General features: G+C 38.4%; 1 protein-coding gene across 1 annotated transcript in view; it reads left to right on the forward strand.

Moving 5' to 3' along the window:
- Positions 1–23,000, forward strand: part of LOC103779350 (protein kinase C alpha type) — a gene marked incomplete at its 5' end in the record, with an annotated part of 46,938 nt that overhangs the window by 4,144 nt on the left and 19,794 nt on the right. Inside the window, 3 exons of the mRNA XM_008946974.1 lie at positions 8,183–8,339; positions 8,435–8,569; positions 9,311–9,407. Of these exons, the coding sequence (XP_008945222.1) occupies positions 8,183–8,339; positions 8,435–8,569; positions 9,311–9,407 (389 nt within the window). The remainder of the gene's footprint in view (positions 1–8,182; positions 8,340–8,434; positions 8,570–9,310; positions 9,408–23,000) is intronic.

Below are 23,000 nucleotides of genomic sequence, written 5' to 3' on the forward strand. Positions count from 1 at the left end.
CCAAACTTGATTGCATGCAAAACATTCGTGCTGTTGAATGCAGAGATGCCATTCTGGTTGGCATCTTGCAAATACCTTTGAGGGGTAACTCAAGCATCCCTGGTCCAGGCAGGAGAGCCAGTGGAGGATGCAGCACAATGTGGTCATGTGGGGGACACTGCTTAGTACCTAGTATCCAATTTGTTGTCTTTACTTCTGTTTAATGGCTTTGAGGGTTTTGTGGTGGCTTTTAGTTTACCAAAAAAAAGTCCCAGTACACACTCACTCACTGTTTCCCACTAATATGTTGTCAGTAGTACTGGGTGTTTTCCCTCAGTGAATGCTTGGAAGGAGGCATGGCAGAATACTGCCAGTTGGAGCTGACCAGTAGTTTGGTCAGATTATCTAAAATATCTGAGTATTTTGGAAGGTTTTGTATTGAAATAATGCCTGGGAATGATTCAGTCCTATATGTAAAGGTATTTAACTCAAGTTTACCAGGTCTGGATGCTTACAGGTAGACAGAGCATTTTCTGTGTGAATGCTGGAGGCTGACACACTTCTTCACCAATAACTAGGGATTTTGTCTTGGTATAGTTTGCCAAAACCTTGCCATCTTCCCAGTGCTAGTCAATATACCACATTCAGTGCTTAGTGTTGCAGCCCTCAAGTATCAGTGGTTTATTTTATGGCTACTAGCTTGAGAGTTGCATTGCATGTTAATAATTTATTGCACTTACAGTAAATTAGCTTGGTAGTTTTCTTTTTATAGGAACTGTCTTGAATTGTTTGTTTTGTTTTTTTTCCTGAAAACACTGAATTCATGACCCTTTCATAGGTTAGACTGGCTTGGGAGTTTTGCTTTTAGGCATAGTAAAGCAGTTTTTGCTATTCTTAATCTATGCTTTTTGCATTGAATTTCCTTCCTCCTGATGTGTGTTAAAAGTTTGTCACTCTCACTTTACTTGTTGACCCACCTTGTACTCTGGGGCTCTTCTGAGTGAGTCTGTAGGTGGTGGAATCACAGTTTTGATTTTTTAATTTTATTTTTGAATGACTTTTATAGTGAGTAAATAATAACCTTTGTGAGAAAATAACCCCATCTGGTGCACTGACATATAAAAAGCTGCCACATTATTTGGATCCTAAACTGTGACCTCTCAGTTGCTGGGAGCTGGATTTGACAGCAGCTGACAATGAAGAATTGCCCTCCTGATACAGGCACCAATTTAGAGGAAGGGTGTTAGGGACTTGGTGTCAGCTAATGCACCCCATGATTATATAAATGTTATTAAAATATATATATATCTCACCCAGGTTTTTCAGGGGAGCTTACATGTATTTGTGTTAGCAGAAAATCTGGTTTTATTCTTCAGTGGTGCTTCTATTATTTAAAAGAGGAGGAAACCTGGCAGTGATCTGTGCAGAGCTTGGGAGCTCATAACAGGCTCTCCAACAATAATCTCCCCAGGAGTTCTGTGCTCCCCACTGGATGTTTTTCAAATTATTTTTGATTGCATGACTGCTGAGCCACCCGATGGCACTGCATATTAATGTCTTGTCCACTGCTTGCTGTGGGCAGCTGGGTTAAGAGCCTCTGCCCAAACAAGCTGGAGAAACAAACCAGAGAAATTTGGCACATTTCTAGATTTTGCATTCTAGATTGTTTCTTTAAAAGAATCCTAATAATTTTATTTATCATTGTCTAGGTCAGTATTAGAATGTCTTTGTTAGCATTAGTTTCATAACATCTGCAACTGATTTTAAAAGGGAACATATAGGAATATTCTGATTATTTAACCAGCTTTTAGTACCAAACACCTATAAAGTGGTCCCAAATAATTGCTTGCATCTGGGAGGCATTTTTAATGTCTTCAAAAAATATGTATCTCATGTTTTACCTCACTAATATCTTCTCTCTTTTCTAGCATTCCCAGAATCTGCAGGGTTGCTCCATTCTTTACAGAAAGATCTGTGCCTTTAACAAATGCCAACCCCCATAGCAACTGAAAGCTCCTCATTTCATTCATTGAATTAACTTTACCACGAAGAAATAGGCAATGCATAGTATTTAAAAGAAACACTGGTTTTTCATAAATGGCCACCTGCATGCATATGAAAAAATTAATTAAAAAGCTGTATATTTATGTAAGAATATAAACAGATTAAAAAATAGAAAACTAATTGCCTGAATCCCTTTTCAGACAGTTTTATATATCTTGCACTAAGACTCACATTTTATTAAGTAGCTGTCCTACACAGCTACAGTAGCAGTATTTTTTATGATGATAGTTTTAATAAAGGTAGTTTTACTTTACAAGTAAAATAGAGTTGCTTCTAGGAGATTCTCAGCTGAAATTGAAACTGGGGAACCTATTGCAGGTGCAGGTACAAAAATATACCATCATCTTTCATGCTACTTAGTGTTAGTAGCAGACAACATCTTAATAAATACTAAGAAATGAAGTATCATGCAACATTGGCTCCTTTTTCATCTTGCTTTAGGAAGGAAATGAATCCTCTACTTCTTGTGTGTAGATCACCTGTGAAGTTGCCATCTTTCAGGGTTCAGGAAATGGGCTGTAATGAGTAGGCATTGGTGTCTCAAGAGGGATAGTAAAGGAAATTTTTAGATGAGCAGGGGAGTAGTTAGGGCATAGTGAAAAGTCACATCAGAAAGCCCTTCTGGTGGCTGAAAACTCTGTAGGATTTGTCTGAAAAGCAGGTTTTGGTTTGGAGCTAGTTGAACCTGTGAGTCACAACCAGCTCCAGAAAGCAAGCATTTAGTGATAGCTTTAATAAAATCTTGTAATAAATGTTTAATGAAAGCTGAGCTTTGGAGGCAGCTTTGGATTTTGCATGCAGAGAGTACAAGTGCACAAATTGGTAGGAAGGCTATTTTCAGTGAGAGGTAAATCTTCTTAGCTGTGACTAAGGGGAGTGCAATGAGGGAAGGGGTGGAAAGGTCCTTGGCTGGGAGTACAAGAGCCTCCATCACCCACCTACGTCATCTGTAAACTGGGCAGATCACTGGAATCTGTACCAGGTTTTTCTTCAGGAAGTAATGAGAGTTATGGAACAATTTACTAATGTTTCTTGTAGGAAGTCAGAAACTTTATCATGGATTAGAGCTCACAACTGTCTCCCTTCCCTTCCCTTCCCTTGTGCTAGCTCGCTTGCCAGGCGAGGCCATTGGAGACTTGAAGTGTCTTCTGAAAGCAGATATTCTCATGCAGTTGAGAGATTTCTGCTCATCTGAGTTGCCTGTAGGAAGTAAAAGATTGGCAAGAAATGGTTGCTGTGATTAGCAAACTGTTTTATTATCAACATTTGGGAATTCAGGAAGAAGGTAGCTGTGACTCACTTAAAAAGGAACTGAGTAAGCTCATGCTGCTAATAATTCAGCTTTGTTATAGAGACAGGAACATTTATTTACTCATTCCCATGACTGAATTTATTTGCTGGTATCAGAACTTATAAATCCTTAACTGCATATAGCTTGCAACTTTTGACCTGCACGATCTCATGGAAAAAGTTCCAGTTTGGTCATACGCTTTCTGAATTCCTCAGAATTCTGCCTGAATTTCTTCTCTTTACATAAAATGTCAGTTGTTCTCTGCCAGCCCACTTTGTCTTATTTAGATATTTATTTAAAGTATGAATACCTAAGAACCAGCTCTCTATTTGTCTATGTCCTTATACTATTCCTGGAGAAGTGGGCGTCCTGGTTTTAGGCATGGCTTCTGGGTGGATACTGCTGGTTTATAAGTAGCATATAATAGAACAGCCACCAAATAGACTGTATCTATTTTTCTGAATAAACGTTTATAATCTCTTCTTCATTAACCATGAGGAGGAGAATGGTACTTTTTTTTTTCCCCTGTGGCAAGCTGACAACTTTTTCTGTTTTTAAGAAGGAAAACCTGGGCAAGGTTGGATTTGTTAGAAACTTCAATATATGCTTTTCTTCACTGTCTTTTCATCTGTGTGCTTTCCTAGTCCCCATTAAGTGTCTAATCTGGGTTAAAAAGGGGAAATTTAACTTGTACCAGCTACTTTGCTCAGTAGAGCAGTCATTATTGTGCTTAATAGTTATGACAGAAAACTGGCAAGCAGTATTTTAAGTTTCTGTCCAAGTCACACTCCAAGTGATGCCAAATTTTATCTCACTTCAACCATCTAGAAACTGGAGTAACATCTCCATCACAGTGTTGAGTTTAATTAACTGATAATTATAAAGCAGTATGAGATTGCTTTCTATCATTACAACTATAGCAGAATTCAGCCACAGTAAGTTGATTTATTTTCTTGGACTTCTTTTTCATTTAACTTTTTCTGTTTAAGCTACACACAGGAGATAGTGCCTTTGGTGGGGAGGGGAAAGCTCTTGTCAATCCTCTTGTAGAAGGATGCCCTATCCTGTTAAAAATAGGGTGCCCTTACAGAGGTGGAGCACTTTTATGCTAATTCTTTATAAGCACTATTTAGCACAAGTATCATCATTCTGTTTCCTCAAGAAAAAGAAATTGCTAAGCCAGTTGAAAAAAGATGTCTAAGGGTACTAATTATACAGACAAAAGTACAAATGGGCCAGATATCTGAAAATAAGGAGTGAGGTAGTGACTTCTTTGGCAGCTTGTGTTTAGTATACCTTACATCTTTCCTTCCCAGTTCATCTTCAAGCTTGTCCTTTTTTCTTGTATTTAGAGGGCTTTTTTTCTTTGTTTTTGCTGCAAAATAAAATAGTCACCTTGCACATGCTGCCATGTCCTCCTGCTGTTAGGGTTGTTTTCTGGGCTCAGCAGCATGCATCAAGGCTAATCAGTGATGGCTTTCTCCAGGGAGCTCTCCACAGCAGAGCCTCAGAGAATGGCTCTGCATCCACCCAGCCAATTTCTCCAAATTCTGCTTCATATCACACTGAGCATCTCCAGGTAAAATAAAGGATCAGTCTGAAGATGCCATGTTAAAATTAAGTGTTTCTGTTTAAGGAATTTTAATGAAAAACTTACTAGTGTATATTTTGGGGAAGCTATAGAACATAGCGAGAGTTCTGCTCCTCAGTTAGGCCAAACTACAGGATAGAAATAAAAATCAAAAAGTGGATTTTGAAGTATGAGTTCATGTGCTAACCTGGCAATGCAGCCACAAGTGCCCTGCACAAAACAAAATCTCCACAGCAAAATTAAACAAAAATATGGCATGAGAGAGAGAGAGCAATTTGCATCAAAGGCTGTCACTTCATCCTCCACTCACTTAATCATTCTTAGTCCCTTTGGGATTGTAAGTATTTCACTAAAATAAGTTATTTTATCTTGATGTTATTCCTCAGAAGTACTTGAAGGCCACTTTCAGCATGCTAAATTTTAATATTGAGTGGAGATTTTCTGCATGGGTTGAAAACAGACATTTTTTTTCCAGCTGACCACTGGGTGTGGAGACCCTCAAAGGGTAAACTCAGAGCAGATGAGCATGCAGACAATTTCTCTGGACTGAAAGCTGTCATTTCCCCAATTGCAGGGCCCTGTCAGCTTTATGTAGGGCTTGTAAAAAAACACAAATCAAATGTTCTGCAAGAAACATGCTTGTTTCTGTTCTGTTCTTTTAAAAAAGGGTGTATATATATTGTTTGGTGGAATTATTAGAGTAATATATTTAGTGAATAGAATTACATTTTATTTTAAAATTTTAGCCCATAAGCATTTTCTGTCTCTCATTTTAAAAACATAAATTTAAGAAAAAAACTTAATCAGTATCAACTGTTGGTTGAAGTTAATGTGAATCCTTTCCAGCCATATTCTAATTTCAGTAATTAATTTACATCAGTGTACCTGTTCTGCATAAGAATTGTCTTGATGAATAAACTAGTGTGTTCCAGGTAAGTAGCTTGCATTCCTGTGCTCTGCCTTCACTCTACAGGTATTTTGGATATAAAGTACCAGTTACATGTGGTATTTCCCTCTTCCAGCTTGTTCTCCCACACCTTATATTCTCTCATTAAATAACCAGAGCAGGTCAAACCGTTTGAAATTGTTTTCCATGGCAGTGGCTGGGTTTTTGCCTCGAGAATTTTCCCTCTACAGCTCGAGTCAAATGGCACAGCAGCTAAGTAGCAGCTTTGCACTGAGGCACTACTTAGCAGCTATGTCATTTGGAAGCACACGCTCATCATGAGCACTAAAGCACTTTCTCTGTTGTGTGAGAGGAAAATGTCAGCCTGGAGCTAGTCACATCACCCTGGTGGATAGGGGACAGAGCAGAACTGCTGTGTGGTTCTGTGAATCACCTTCAGCCCTGCGTTATAATGGGGGTCTTGTCAAAACACCCCAGTCTTTCATTTCCCTGGCCTTAAGTAAGGCAGAATATTGTCTGTCCTGTGCTCTACATTTGCTGTCCATCTCCTTGTGTCTCATGGAAGCAGTACTGCACAGCTGTCCATCCACCACAGCCCTGCCTTTCTTTCTAAAGGAAGAACAAAGGGCATTTTGACTAGATCTACTTCAGCTGCTTTGCAAGTCATTTGACTGTTGCCCGAAGACTGTCCTTTTATTCTATAAATAATGAGATTGAACACCCCATTATAGAATATCTGTGTGGCTTGGATGCCTTTCAGCCTCCATGCTGGGAAATAACTGGTTGAAATTCTGTGAAGATAATCTTTGTTCACAATATGAGAATTCCATTTAACTCTGGGGAGAAAGGAGGAGAGTGTCTTGAGCAAATGGTCATTCTCAGTTGCCAAAGATTCTTGTAGGAAATGTTTTCCATCAGAACATATTAGGTGATTTAAGGATTGATCTTTCCCAAATTTCTTTTCAGAGTTCCTCAGTTAGGTAGCTAAATCAAAAAAGCCCTTCTGATGCTGACACTGTGGAAGCAGTAGCTGAGGGCACTGTCAATCCAGGGTAATATCTCTAGTGACTCACTCTTAATTGCTGGCCTGCCTTCATAGCCTAGAAACAATGTCCCCCTCAAGGCTTCTTGCAATTTTCCTTGCAAGGACAATGCTCATCTGAAACTATGAATTTCATAAAGGAATTCCTGAGTGGAAGGTGTTTTCTGTCCAAAGCAAGCACAGAGGATTACTGCTCCCTGTAGGCTTTGAGATACCCAGTTATGAGCTCCTGATGGAATCCCAATCTCCAGCTCTATCATTGCAGTTCATCACAGCACGACTGATTAGGGTGTGATGGGGTTTCACAGCACAAGGTAAATTCACCACTTCTGAGGTTCAGCAAGGCTGAATGCTGTTCAAACAGATTAAACCATTAGATGTATAGATGTTACATGGGCATTGTGCTGATCCTCTGCAAGAGGGAGGAGGTACCGTCTTCATCCACCCATTGGGATACTCCACTCCTCAGCAGTGACTTCTGGACTGCTTAACAAACCCCACAACTGCTTCAGCAGCTCCAGCCAGACTGGAACCCAAAGCTGCTGAGCCCCTACTCAGTGCCTCCTATGGACTGCCTGCTGTGTTCCATGAAGGGCTGTGGCCCCCGTGCTGATTGCTGACTGTTCTTCTCTCTCTCTTTGGGGACCAGTAGCAACACGAGATACATCAACTCACTTTATGCTTTCTTCTGACATTGTAAAAATAGAAGCTGCATTAACATTTTTATGAAGCTTTAGTTAATCTTGTCTCTGCTGCACTTTTACTTTGGTTGCTGTCATGACATGATGCTTACAGCAGTTCCACCTGACAGCTAAAGAGCCATGAATCCGAGGGAAGTTTAGTGTTAGATACCTTCCACTGGGAGATTGTATCAAATAACCTATCTTCTGAAATCTGGTGTGATCTGGCTGTTGCCTTTGCAGCACTTGGCTGATAGTCCTGTAGTTGTATAAGCTGAGACTGATGAGGAAATAAAAGCACAAAGAATTGCTACCCACTTAAAAATTTATAGCGATGAATTTGGACATTTAATCATTCTGTTGCAGGAAAAGAGCTGCCTGGAAGCTGCATGTCTTTTGTGAATTGCTCTTCTCTCTGGCCATTTCTCTCTACTGTTCTTGCAAATATCATTAAGTGCAGCCTTACTTTACAACAAGTAGTTTCTTCCATGCCAAATCTAGCAAGTGGTTTTCACATCTTACTTGGTTTATTTTCCAACATGTTTCAGTAACTCTGGTCTGACACATAATTGCTATCTTAATGGTGATTTCTAATCCTGTACAAATGAGCTGTGTTTTATATTGACAGTGAGAGAAGCAAAAAACCTAATCCCCATGGATCCAAATGGACTTTCAGATCCATATGTTAAACTGAAGCTCATCCCAGATCCTAAGAATGAAAGCAAACAAAAAACAAAAACCATCCGTTCTACTCTGAATCCAGACTGGAATGAGTCGTTCACATTGTGAGTTTAATGCCTTTTAATGTAGTATAGTTGCATGTATTGCGTCGTTTACTTCAGTGTTGCATTGAAAACTCCTCTATTTCTCTCCTTTTCAGTAAATTAAAACCTGCAGACAAAGATCGACGGTTATCCGTAGAGGTCTGGGACTGGGATCGAACAACCAGAAATGATTTCATGGGATCTCTGTCATTTGGGGTGTCAGAGCTTATGAAAATGCCAGCCAGTGGATGGTAAGAGTTTCTGAGAAGAGAGGAGAGAATATATCACTGAAAGTTTAAAACCAATATTGTTCTTCAATATAATCTACCATTTTTGGATCTTTTTACTGTATCTTGAGGTATAAATTCACTGAAAATGCAAGTAAACCTAGGAAACATAGGCTACACGTAACAAAGGGGATAATAAAATCAATACTTTCCTTTTTGTTCATGAAAATTCTGCTGTAGCTGGGAGCTGCTGCAAACTCAATTCTGTGTACATAGTCCTGTGATATGAATTTTATTTTTATCTCAAATATGATGTATTCATTACTAAGTATATCATGTTATATATAGCTCTGCATAGTCAAAGTACATAGGAACTGATTTTATAAAATGCCATCTGATTACCTACTGAGCTAGGGGTTGAACTCTTCACATCTTCTCAAAAAAAAAGTGCAATTCATGAAGGATAATTGGTTAGGGCAATAGAGGCACTGGAGGGAGAGTTCTTCAGGGTTCATGTCTGCCATCATTTCACAGGACGGGTGGGGAGAACTTCCTTGTCCATTAAATTGCCTTGACAGATACTTTAGGTTTCAAGATCTAATCCAGGTGAAATATGCTTCTGAGTTTGCTTTAGATCTTTGAAAGCAGTTCTTACATACCTGCAACACTGATATAATCTACACATGAACAAGCAAATCCATTTAAATCTAACAGAAATAAAACTTTTACATTTTTTTTCTTTTTTCCCCCTCAAATGTTCCACAGGTACAAGCTCCTGAATCAAGAAGAAGGTGAATATTACAACGTACCAATTCCAGATGCTGATGAAGATGGAAATGCAGAGCTCCGGCAGAAGTTTGAGGTGAGGATTAAACACAAATGGGTGCAACTATATATTGCATATATTTGTGATTTTATTGTAAAAAAAAAACAAAACCAAACCTGTTAAGACATACATATTAGAGAGCTACTATTTCTGTTGCCTGTGACAGCAATACAAGTCTTTGGGTTTTTTGGAAACTGGACCAAGTGGTTTAATTCAGTAATGGTATCATTCTTCTGACACTTCAGCTTCTCTGCTATGACATTTATAAGTTTGTCTATTAAAATATTTTATGTCAACTGTATGTAGTACATTCAATGTCTTTTAATACTTTCTGCAAAATCTGCCAGCTATTATCACTAGTAACTACATCATTTGGCAAATGAAATTCTCAGGAACAACAGTATTTTAATATTTAGAATGTTTCACACAAAATACCTTTTTTTTTAAACTTCCAGTGTTAATCACTGGTTGATTCTGAGTGAGCAGACTTAGCCAGCAGCTCTCCCTCTTCTGACACTAGAGCCAACAGCAAAAGATACTCGCTGGCTGTTAACCCAGCGACAGGAAAGGTGTGTTTTGGGTATGGGGGGGTTCTGGACTCAGCTCCTCTGACTTGACTTCTCTTTCCAGCTCCATACACAATATTGAATTCAAAATATTCCAATCTACAGTGTTGTTTTCTTTTTTTTTTTTTTTTTTCTGGTTCAGCACTTAAAACTTTAGTCTAGTTGTTTATCCAGAGAGAGATTAATGTACCTGTTGTGCATAAACAAGCACTGCTTTTCCTTTCAACCTGAAATAGCAATTTTTTATGTTCACCATCAGGTAGAATTCTACATTGTTATTATAAAAGATGGGTTAACCCAAGAAAGTGAGGAAATACGGCACATGCTCAACTTTCAAGAAAGAAAAAGAAAAGGTGCATCAATTTCTTCTGAACACATTTGGATCAGCTACCATACTTTTGTCTGCAGCATGAGCTATGGTTTTCGTTGTACATTTGAGAAGTATTTGAATCTCCATTCCATTTTTCTTTCTTTACAATTGTGATCTGACCAGTGTGATTTTATTTTGCTGCACTAGGTCATTTTCTATTCAAGATCATATTTATTTTCTATCCTCCCAAGAAAGAATAGCTTCAAAAGTAATACTTCTCACCCCTTACATGTCTCTGTGCATTAAACAGAGTCTGGAACTGGGTGCATACGTATATGTTGGTGATATAGGTATAAAAATCTCCCTGTTTCTTCTCAGGACGGAGATAGCATGAAGACAAGTCATTAAAATTATCCATTTAAAAATGTCAGTAGTTACATGCAGTGTGTTTGCATATTGAATTTACAAACTCAGGGTTTTGTTTTTTTTAAGCCTACTGTCAGTACGTTGGTTGCAGAATGAACAGTCAGGGTTTATCTGTGTCCTGCCATGAAGTGGAGTAGAAATCCTGAGAGGCTGCATCATGTAAAGCTACTGGACTGGGTCCCAGAAACGACAGCTTCACACAGGGTCAGCTCTGCCTCAGAAATAATTAGTCTGTCTCAAAGTCTAATTAGTTCAGCTTCAGCACTGTGTCTTTGAGGCTTTCCCTGTTCTGGAGGTAGCCTGGTTGATGCTATTTTAGTGGTCTGAATTAATCAAGGAAAGGCAAAAGGTTTTCAGGGAACACAGTGTCTTCAGGAATATCATTTACAGAGCTGCATAACAAGCAGTTTTAAAAGTTAGTAATGATATATGGGAGTATTGGTACCCAAAAAAACTGTGTGATGACAGCTAGACCAAGGCTAGCATAATGCAGCTGAAGGATTTGGGTTCAACCTCTTACTCTTTCTCAGAGTTTACCCCCTGGGAAGGAACAGAGGGAAGCAGCACCCCTTCAGTAATATTTTTACTTGGTTTTGAGGGGAATTACTGTGATGGCTTATAAAAATTACCAGCACAGATGTCTGAATGGTGGTATTTAGCTTATTAGCTATTCTGGCATGGCACATTAGTGGTCTGAGCAGCTTTTACGTTATTTTTCTTACGATTTATATCTTGGCTTACATAGTCATTTTATTTTAGGTACCCTAGGCTAAGGAAAAAGTAGATAGCACTGAGAAATAAGCTTCTATTTGTGATTTAATGACATCATCTACATAAATATTTCCACTGTTCTGAAATCAGCTTTGAAATCTTATAGGGAGAATATTATAGATCTCAACTGCTGTTTTACTAGGGGAGTGTATTTGTCAGGAAGATTAAGACTGTAGATAGAGCAAGAGCTCATATGGGGCTATCTTATCATTTATCAGTTGATAGAAAAGAATAACTTCAGAGGGCTTCCTAATCAAGTCTACGTTTGTGCTGCTTGGGTCTGCTTTTCAATATATGACAGTGTGATTGATAACCAAGCTACACTGATTTAATTTTGAGTACAAAATTACAACAATTTCTACAAAAGTATTGCATTACAAATATAAAATACTTAAAATGAATAATGATGAGCTGCAGAGTAAGGAGCTGTATACAAACCTCAGCTATGCAAGAACAGAGAAACTTTGGAATGAGAATTTCATTGCTTAATATTAAGAAAAAGAATATTAGGTTATAAAAGATCAGAGAACTGATGTGAAATTTCTGAAACTGGTTTCTAGTCTTCAAAAAAGAAAGTCTAAGACAGTCTTAAAACTGACTTTTCCATTTTGACTAAAATTTAGGACTGTGCTTAGTAGAATCTCCACATGCACTTAGGAGCTGCTTCCCATTTAAATCAATGAGAAATTTTTTAATATCTGCCAGCACATGTAGTTCAACAGACATCTTAAACATTCAGCCTCAAGCTTTCATTGATTTCAAACTGTTTACACAATCCTATTGCATCCTTGTACCTTCACTTTAACCACTGAGACTTCTTATTTAAATGTGGTTCTTAATCACACAGTCTCATTGGTATGCTGCCTTACTTACTGGACCTTCTGGCCCAGTCATTTATTCAACATAAATCTACTACAAAATAGTTATATGAGATTATAAATAAGGAAATAATTAATAGATTCAAACATTCTCTTCACTAACATTTGTAATTGAACAGTAAAAAGCTGTTTTTCACGAGAAAAAGTTTCCTTATGGGCCATTCTGCCAGACCTAAGCCAGCTGAAAAACTGACACCTGACTTGTGCTCCGTAGTTATAGATCTAGGCAATAAATGAGACCAAATTTGGGGAAGAAAAAAAGAGTTGAGGAGGGTGGTGGTTTCATTAATGAAAGATTTCAGATTTTATTACAAGGAGGTTTCTTTTTTTATGCTGTGTGTTATCTATATGAAGTTGTTCAGTGTATAGAAATTGAGGTGTATTGGGCATATTTTCTCTAGAGCAGATTTTAATCTACATGTTTCCTGGTTCTCAAATTGAACAGCAAAAAGATATTTTTCATGAGTAAAGTTTCCTTATGGCCCATTAATGAAAGATTTCAGATTTTATTACAAGGAGGTTTCTTTTTTTATGCTGTGTGTTATCTATATGAAGTTGTTCAGTGTATAGAAATTGAGGTGTATTGGGCATATTTTCTCTAGAGCAGATTTTAATCTACATGTTTCCTGGTTCTCAACTATCACTAAAACTTACGACTCAATTATCTGCCCGTTTAGCAGTATGATCAAATCCGTCTTCAGTGATTTATAGATGATACATCATTATTAATATTTAGAGATAAAAATATACTCCTGTAGGAAGTGGAGGCAGGATAAAATCTGTCACTGTTTTTCATTCGCTTTTAACCTTTGATTGTGAATTTTCTCTCCAGAATGGCATTTTTTTTGTGGCCATCTCAAAAGGAAACTCCCTTCTCAACAGGCACATTCAGAATAATTGGAGCTGTTCCATAATTGTCCATGCTGAGGTTGCCATGGGAACTCCCAACAGTCCCGGGTGGCTCCATGGACCCAAACTAGCAAGTCTTTTAACTGCAAGAGCTACTAATTCCTATATACCTATTTTCCTCTTACAGTATTTTACTAGTCAAAGCCAAAAGCAGAATACTGAAACGATGGAAGCTTTTTTCCTGCCTGGCTATGATTTGAGCAGTAATATGCTTTTGCCATTTTGAGCATTGTCTTGATTTTGGGTTATTTTTTTTTATTTGGGGAAAAGAAACGTGCGAATTCTAAAACTTCTATTGTAGGAAGTTACTTCAGTTTTGTCAAGCCCTGTTTCCTGTAATTTGCTGCTTAGCAAAGCACTTCTTGATGCTTAAATATCACCTTTAGAACAGTAATAGAATAATAGTGCTTTAAAAGTAGACTGGTCAATTATTCTCTCTGTCCCCTTCTTTCCACAGTACCATCATGGAAAATGTTATTAGAAAATAAAGCCACAGTTATGGTCCATAACAATGATTTTTTTAATTAAAAAAAAGGAATAGAGTAGCTATAATCTTTAGATGTGGATACATTTACCAAGTACAAGGGATATTAAGTGGTGGGAGCAACCCAAGTCACTGCAGTCAGCTCTGGTAATTGAAGTGATCCAAGCAAGTTATTATGAGGGAATAGGTTACTGCTCATATTATCTTCATTTGAAGGCATCTGTGGGGAAGCTCTGTAACGGCCCTCCTGGTCCATGCTCTTAAGCTGTCAGACATTTTCTGTTGTTCTAATTATTTCCTTTAGTGTAGCTCTCTGTGTGGATTTCAGTAGAACAAAATCCTTCCCCTAGTTTCTGAGAGAGAGCTCAGACTATTGTCCCCATCATAGGGATCCATGTGGGACCATTCAGGTGGACTTCAGGAGGTGCTTCCTTGGGGACATAAAGCCACATCTAGCACTGTGGCCACTAGCTTAAAATTGTGTTGATGTTGGAGATTTCAGCTGAAACATGAGATGTAAGTGGCTTCTCATGACTGCTAGTTTTGTACTATTCCATTTAATTAAGTGAATAACAATAAAACCACTCCACAATAAGGTGATGTACCATTTTCATTTGTCAGTTGATGTTGTGGGCCAGGTCTATAAACCCTTGTGTGGTAGGAAGGCCGTGCAGGCTACCCAGTGGTACCCTGGGAAAGTGGCCATGGTGGTTGTATGCTCTATTTCCAGTCTTCCCTTTCTGGAACTGATCCAGGTCCTAGGTAAGCCATCCAGGAGCAGCTCTTCTTTCTTATTGTCCATTTGCCTGATGGGCTCTTTTTGCTGCCAAGAAGTGCCATGCCCCAGCTTTGCAGTGTGTCCCAAGGACTGCAGCTGGTGGGGCTGGACACCCTGTGCTGTGGCTCTGGCTGTTCTCAGGGTGTCCTTGCAGGAGTTATGTGCCCTGCTGCTTTGTGCTGGTGGAACTGCTGATGAAGGCTGTAGAGAAGCCAGAGCTGTAGTTGTTTGAAAGATAAGGAGAGAGGGAATGGAGTTCAGATCAGGGTAGATATTGTATCTGGAAATTGGAAGTGTACAGTCAGTGGTGACATTTTGGTGACATCTCAGTTCTTCTAAACATAACTATTATGATGATCCTAACAAAAATGTCTTTTAAAATGCCTCACCATTTTAAATACAAGAACAGGGACAAAGTGGTGCTTGGCCATCAGGCTTGGTTATAAATACCTAAAACCTCTCCAATGACGCAAAAGCTGCAGGTATTTCTGCTTTTGATGTGCTACTAAACTCCTTCAGTACACAGGACAGCATTTAGCTTGACCAAACTGCTGTTTTAATCCTTGTGCAGACATGAAAGTACAAACATGTAACCTACCTCAGTCCATATATGTTTATCTGTTGCCTATAGATTTATTTACACCATCAGGCTTCAATTTGGGGCAGTACAGCTGGTATTGAATGGTATTTAAAAATGCCCACAGATTTCAAGGCACAATTAAAACTTCCTGAGGAGTTTCCACGTTGTTTGTTATAGTCTAACACTGAAGAAACCTCCTTCATGTGTTCATCACTCCCTTTCTGAACATCAGTACATCATTTCAGTTTGTTTCACTGCAGGTGCTGTGTTTCTAAGGTCTTTAACACTCCCTTTTAGGTTTTTTTTTTTTTTGTTTTGTTTTTTAAAGCCTTTTCTAGCTGCTTTATTAGAAAGGAGGAGGACAGTACTTTCAGCATTAGTCGGGCATTTTTCTGATATTTGCAACAGCTTTAGGTCAAAAGGACCTTTTCTTTCTTTCCTTTAATCAATGGCCAAGACATCCTAGAGCAGTTTTAATTCTGAGCTGGAGGCTGGGTAAATAGGCAGCAGTTGCATAGCCAGGGCCTTAGCAGAAGACTCCAGGGACTGTTCCAGTAGCTTCTTAAGAACCCAGGAAGTTATCTAATTAAATATGCTATTTACATTTAAAAAAAAAAAAAAAGTTGCAGAGGAGCTTGTGAATATTGTTAATTTGTGAATTCTTTTGGTCTCAGTGTAAAGGGGTGTGAAGGAGACATTTCTTTTAGGTCTTTGAAGGAAGGTGATGGTTTTGCCCCAGAGCTGTTATACTGCAGTTAGTCTTTTTTTTTTGGAAATAAATAAAAGATAAAATCTCTACCTCATCTGTACCTAACCTGTATGCATTCCCTTTTGAAGCAATAACTGTAACTTCAGGGAGTTCAGCAAAGGTGTTGTGGAAGAGAAGTAACATTGCTGACACTTCAGATTGTAAAATAAAGGACTTCATTTACTTTTCAGAAAACAGACACTAAGCTACACTGAAATCATGACCAGCCAAAATTTCACTGGCACATCAATCCATACTTTTTATGTATATAGAGATATAAAAAGTTGTTCTTTTTTTGTCCATGGCACTCATTCCTATTTTTAAATTGTTCCTATTTGATCATTAGAGGCTAGTTTGCAGCATTATAGAGATGCTGTTAGATGTCTCCATCTGTTCTATACTGTAGTTTGGCATGGGGAATTCCCATATGCAGTTATCTGGAGCTTTCCCATCCACTCACCACATCTGAAACCAAGAGAACTTGAAATTTCTTAACCAGATGACACACATTTCTGCTCTCAGTTTGTATCAGCTCGTGACTTCCACAAGGCTTTTCTCAGTCTGTCTGCTACGATTTAAGGCGGAGGATGTGCATGAAAAATCATATTGATAGCAGGGATTTCTTTATCCCTGTTAGAAAGGTTAAATGTGTGTCAAAAAAGAAGTCAAAACCCCCCAACTTGTGTGCTCTTTAGCTGAGAAGAGCCCAGGCTGCACACAGCTGTAGCTCTCTGCATTGCAGTGCTGTCACACGGGGAATGTCTCATGCATGAAGCGTGTGTGTGTCCAAGACTGAACCTCGACGCCCTGCGCTTCACTGGGCTGGGCTGTGCTCCTTACCCCTAGGTCATTAACACCTAGGGGATTAATCTTTCTGTGATTTTTCTGTGCCTAACAGATGTGTCCATTTCTGTATTCTTGCTGCTGTGTCTTTATTTGTTTACTTCTGCTACTAATTGTTGTGGCTTTGCTTTGCCAGCCTTGGCTAACGAAGCAGTGTTTCTCCCTCTCCTGTCTCTTCCAGGACTGTCATGTAAATATCCACTTCTTCCAGGTAGTTTTCTCCTTGGTGTTCTCTTACACCTTCCTCTTCACACAACCCTCTTTACCAATGTTTCAAGTTTATTAAATTCAATTTCATTCTCACCGTGTTTTAAGGATGCACTTGTTTTTTTCCCCAGTTTAAGCTTTTCTAATGGATTAAAAAAATAAATAAATGAATTGAAGAATGAATCTTTCAGAATTTGTCACAAATTTGTCCCCAGATTAGAAGTTTACTTACAAAAAAGGGGTCATCAACCCTCAGCAGATGCCACGTGCCTTTCCTGTTGAAGGAGTTAGCTGAACGAATCCCACGTGGAAAATGGAAAATGGTGCATCTTTAATATGAAAGACACTCATGGAACCTTAAGTGACTTCCATAGATCAAATAACACTCATGGTCACTGTATATTTCAATAGATAGATTTACATAATACAGCCTGCATGTTTTATGATATAATATACTACAGATATGGCCATGCTAGTTGGAGTATGCTATATCATAAGAGATACTGTCCATATGCACAGATGCTCTAACACCTCCAGTACCAGTTCACCTGCTCACTTCCCATTTTATTTCTTTCACTAATCACCACATCACTGAGTTATTGCCATAAAATATACCTATCAGCATTAAGAACATACATGTGTGGACCTGTTATTTGCATGTATCTCTAACAAATTATCTTTACTAGGGCAAAGGCTACTGGCACAAATCACACTTCCAGTTTCATACGTTGGTTAAGTTACAATTTAAATTAAAACTTTAAGCTCCTGTGTTGTAAACTGTTTTAAGAATCTGTCTAAGGTTATTGTAGCCATTATAATTTTTAAATAGTATTTTTACAATTTAAGTTGACCTCAGGCAGTTTACATGTTATAGCTCAAAGATTAAAATACTTAATTTAAAAACAAAGGGTTTTTTTAATGAATTGACTATGTTATTAATGCATGATTTTAACAAATGTTTTAATCCTGAAACAGAAAACCAAAGAATAAGACCATTTCTCATTGCCATAGATTTTCTAATGTGGTAATCATTTGTCGTGCAAACAATAACTTTTTCTTAACCTTGCTTCTTTATCTGGTGTCTTTATCTCAGAAAGCCTGTACAGCAGAGGACCACCCTTCCTCAATCCTTTACAGCTCTTATTTGAAAATAAGTGGTGGTTTCACTAATGAAACTTGTTTCATCCAGGGAAGTTGCAAGTTTCTCTCTATTTAAACGTATTTTAAACCATAGCAAAAGCTACACTGAAAAAATGCATCCTGGATAAATACAAAGTTATATCTCATCGTGTTGTCACTTCATTGTAAAACCCAGACCTTGAAGTGTGCTGATATAAGCTGACAGAAGTCCTTGGTCTATTCATATTTTCATCATGGGAGTGCACCTAAAAAAAGGGCTGAACCATTTCCTACAGCTGCTGCTTCATAGGCAAAATTCATGCTTAGTCCTTGTGAATTATAAATGTGAATTTCAACAAAGTTGACACTCTGCCCTGATGTGGAGACTCAAGAATTCTTTTGTTGGTTTGTTTTTCATGGAAAAAATGCTTCCTTGTTTATTTACTGTCTTTCTGAATTATTGCAAATCTCCACTCTGCTTGCTGCTGACAGTGACTTAATGTCTCTAACCTGAGCTCAGAAGCATCACTGCATGCTGCATTCTGCAAGCTAATCACCTCTGACGTTAGCATGTCTTTGGAAATAATTTTGTAAGTAATCAGTTTATGTGGGACTGCTGGGGAGGTTATGTTCCCAAGTTTACTAGATTGGAGCTGAAAGGAAACAGCAGGAGCAGATGAAGAAGGAAGGCTGTGTTCCGAGGGTAATGTACTAATTCTGAGCTAAAAACCAGCAAAATGTACAAAATATATTGTATAATATCATAGCAAATTTGAGCATGCTGAGAGCAAGGTCAAACAGCATAAATACTTGTTTATGGAATTATCAAATACTGGGAAGGATCACACATTTATGCTGCTTTTGTTCTGCCAGCGAAGTGTATATTTAAATAGATTCTTTTCACAACAAGGTGCAGAAAACACCTTAATCTTGGTGTGTATGTCTATGTCTGTGTGTGTTAAATAATTTCATAGCATTTTAAGACTTGGATACAGAATCCCAGGGTTTTCAGATCAGTCCTAGTCTGCAGCTTGGCGTGGCTGTGTTATTTGATTGCAGGGATTTCTGCTAAGGTCACCTAGAACTGAAGTCCTTAAAGATTATTTTGGAACAGAATTTTATTATTTTTTGTCCATATTGAAATGAGTTTTATACCTAAAAGCAAATTCTACACTCTAGTTGTTTTTTTTTTTAATATGATGGAAAATTAGCAGTAATTTGCATAATTAAAAAATGAAGAAGCAATTCTTTTTTTGACACTTAGGGATTTGCTGTTCTAGCATTGTATATTTTGTTTGGTGTTTTTATTACTACTACCACAGGATATTTCTGCAAGAATTCTTGAATATTATTCTTGGGCAGCCTCTTTAATTACATTTCATCTGGTTAGACACTGCTCTGTTGCAGGGGATAATGTTTGGCAATAAAGGCAGGAGACAAAGTAGACTCAGGTGGCCACAGGATTATTAAAGAGATTAAACATGTTGACAGTGCCAAATGGGTAAATGGAAACTCTTCTCTCTCTAGATTTCACTGCTCACAGCCAGACATCTGTTGTCCAGGGCAATATTCCCTGAAACTCCTATTGTTAGGATAGATATATCTCTTTTCAAACCTCTATTTTTCATAGTCACTTGACTTCATTGTCTCCATTTTCTAGGGGTTATGGTTAGCTTCATCTGGTGCCTGGAAAATTTGGGAATTTTTTTTGAAATCATGTATTCAAATACTTCATACAGTTTTAACTCTATACAGCAGCATAAAATAGTAGAAAAAATATCTATAAATATATATATTTGAATAGGGAATGTGATTATAAACCCCCCCAAAATCAGCAGCACATACAGATGCTGTGTGAGGTACTAAGCTGTTGTATTATCCTTTAGGGTTCCCTTATTGCCCTTTATCCTAAGTGAACATCCATTTAAAGCAGTATTGGGCTTGAGAAAATAATATCTTCTCAGAGTGGGAAACCACAAGGGGTCAGCACAGAACACAGAATAGCTCCCAAAGCAAAAAACTCTCTAGCAAAAGTCCTGAGAGAGGGGAAATAATGCAAATTGTTTGTATCTGTGTATTTAGAACAACAAGCCCGTTAAACTAAGCAGCTATTTTGATAAAATTCAGTATAATGGTTTTCATATGGCCCTTTTTTCAAGGTTTTTAACTGGCACTGGTGATAATTTTTCCTCTAATCAAACTAATCATTTGTAGCTATAAAAGAGAGCACTGCCACTGCTCACCTTCACATTGCTCAGTTCATCTCTACCTTGGGCTGCCTCGTGGCTTTTGTGATCACCTGCCTGTCTGCCTCCTTCCTGCTCACCTTCACGTGCTGGGCGAGGGGAGTGGACCTCCCTGGGAGTCTCTGACTCACTAAGTAAAAATATCTCCTGAACTTTGTGAACCTGCAAGGTGTTAGAAGATGCAGGGATTCCAGACACTCAGCTCCTGTGAGAGCTAGACAAAAGAACTCAGTTTTTTGAACCATCCAGGTTTCTTTGTGGGACACGCTGCTTTCTCTTCTGTTAATTGTAACCTAAATTAATTCATGAGCTCGCTGCTATCATCAGTCCTACGTGATGAGCAAAGCAGTCCTGCACGTGGGTGGGCTTCAGGAGTGGGTTTCCTGTATTCTTGGACATGCTGTCTGCAAAAAGGCATTTTTACTCCTTTTTGCATATGGCACAAATATGTTTTCAGGCAAATCCTTGAAATAATTTCATTATTACTAACCAAAAGGGTAAATATGACAGAGATTTAAGGGGAGGAGGAGAGGAAATGAGGAGAAAAGTAAACCAAAGGCATAAAATGGTCCATATTTAACTTCCAGGTAGAGTTGTGTCACCGTCCCCATTTATATTTTACGATACATCCTGTTTGCCTTCGTGCCTTTTTATTAGCAATGGGAACAATAAGAATTTTTTTCCTACCTTGTTTTTCCATAACTGTTTTAGCTATTGAAGTAAAAACGCATTTTCATTTTTATATATTGCATTTTTTACTAATTATGTCATAGCTCACCAGAGTGACACTGCCATCATGTAAATAAATATGGGTGAAGATAAACAGCTTGCTGCTTAATTGCACATTTTCAACGTTCTCCTTGCTGCAAAGGAGCTTTGCTAGGAAGTAATTTTACCACAGGAAGTTTAACACAGAAGCTTCTTCCCAGGTTGCTCTGCATGTTTTGTAGGGCAACAGAATGGCCAAGGAAGTTCCTTCCCTCTGTTGACTTGCAACAACAACGACATGAGCTCGGGCTGGACCAGGATGTGCTCATGGCATCCTCTCTCTGATGAGAGCTGCTGGGCTGATAAATCATCAGGAGCTTAGGCTCTAACTTTCTCTCTTCTGTGTTGTTTCCATGACTACAAAACTCTCCACTAATGAATTATTAGCTTGCATTAGGTTATGGTATTAAGCTTAAAAGTCAGTCTGATGAAGTATTAGGCCTTGCTGGGGCTTAAAAATGGACTCTTCTCGTTTCAAATTCTAAGCATCCTGATAATTAAGTTGTGTAAACTAGGAAATTGATAGTCCTTCATAGCATCTACAATTAAATGGAATTGGAAATGCAATAATGTAAGAAACAAGCTGTCACAATGATGGAGAACTTGTCAGTGAATGGGAGGTTTTTACCTCCAGATCTTGACTTGAAATTTATTTGATTTATTTACTTTATTAAATGCTTGCTAATGGCTCAACCTGTTGATCAAAATCTCCATGGAGCTTTCATGACTGCAAACCTGAATAGGGCTTTTTCTTCTTCCTTGGAGACTTGGATAAATTATTTCAGCTTCTGCTTTTTATATCTTTAACATGAGTTTTGTCACTTCTGTCAGTGACATGTTCTACAGTTTGTCCAAGATCCGAGCTGCTCTGATGCTTCTTTTGTAGAGCTGAGGTAGTGACAGACATAACTGAGCATTAGTTTCACATTTGCACCCAAAGCTTCCTGGGCTGTAACACTGAAACTGGGACATTACTATGCAGGCTGTTCCTTTCCTTGCTTCTCACCACCCATTTTGCCATTCCTTTAAGTGATATGCAGAGTCACCTGCAGCCCTCCTGTGGCTTTGGGTTAATTGTGGAATTAGGAACTGAAACACTGAGAAGAGAGAGGGCTGGTGTGAGATGACTTGTTCCATCACTCGGTGTCATCTGAAGAGCATGGTGATGTCTAGCACAGAGCTGGTGAGAACTTGTTGCAGTCTGAAACGTGTCCCTACCTCCACACGTGTGATGGGAGCTCAGCACTGCTCCTAAATAGTTTTTCATTTATCACTTTTGCCTTTGGGAAATTTGTTACCAATAAATCTCCCCACTTGGGCATCTGTGAACTTGCTGGGAGCGAGTTGCCGTGACAACGGAGAAACTGCACATCACAAGGCCTTTTGTGGGCCTGAAGATTTGTTTCGTGGGAACTGATGTGGGTTTCCCCCTCCCCAAGCTGTGCTGGAGGGTGGTGGGGTATGGACGCAGGTTTGGAACCCAGTCTCACTGAGCTGAATGCTGCAAACAGCTAGAGGGGAGGGTTAGTGAAGGTGAGCAATACAAGGTGTTAAAGCACTAGCATCAGGATGTGTAGATCACTGCCCAAGGAGATGGAGGGTAGGAATGTGAATGGTGTACATTTATCTTTTAAAGAAATTCTTCGCAAGTTTCATTTATTTATTGGCTAATGGGAAAAAATGAACAATTCAATCTTTTTATTAGGTAAATCTTCATTTTCTGAACTATAGGTAATAACTGGAGGGTTAAACAGCCAATGCTGACGTTTATTGTTTCTTCTTATCAGATTGTCTTCACAGTAAAAAACCAGGAAGTTTTGAAAAGACTCAGCAAGAACATTTGCTGCGATTGAAAATTTAGTGGATTACTATTCCTTAAATTACTTGTTTTTCCTCTTCACACTTCTCATTAGGGTTTGGAGGAGACTTTTTTTCATACCTAATTAAAAGACCAACGCTTACACTTAGATGAAAAATAAATTGAGTACATTTTTAC

This window comes from Merops nubicus, unplaced genomic scaffold (genome assembly GCF_000691845.1).
Source record: "Merops nubicus isolate BGI_N331 unplaced genomic scaffold, ASM69184v1 scaffold23469, whole genome shotgun sequence".
In the NCBI taxonomy this organism is placed as follows: Eukaryota; Metazoa; Chordata; class Aves; order Coraciiformes; family Meropidae; genus Merops; species Merops nubicus.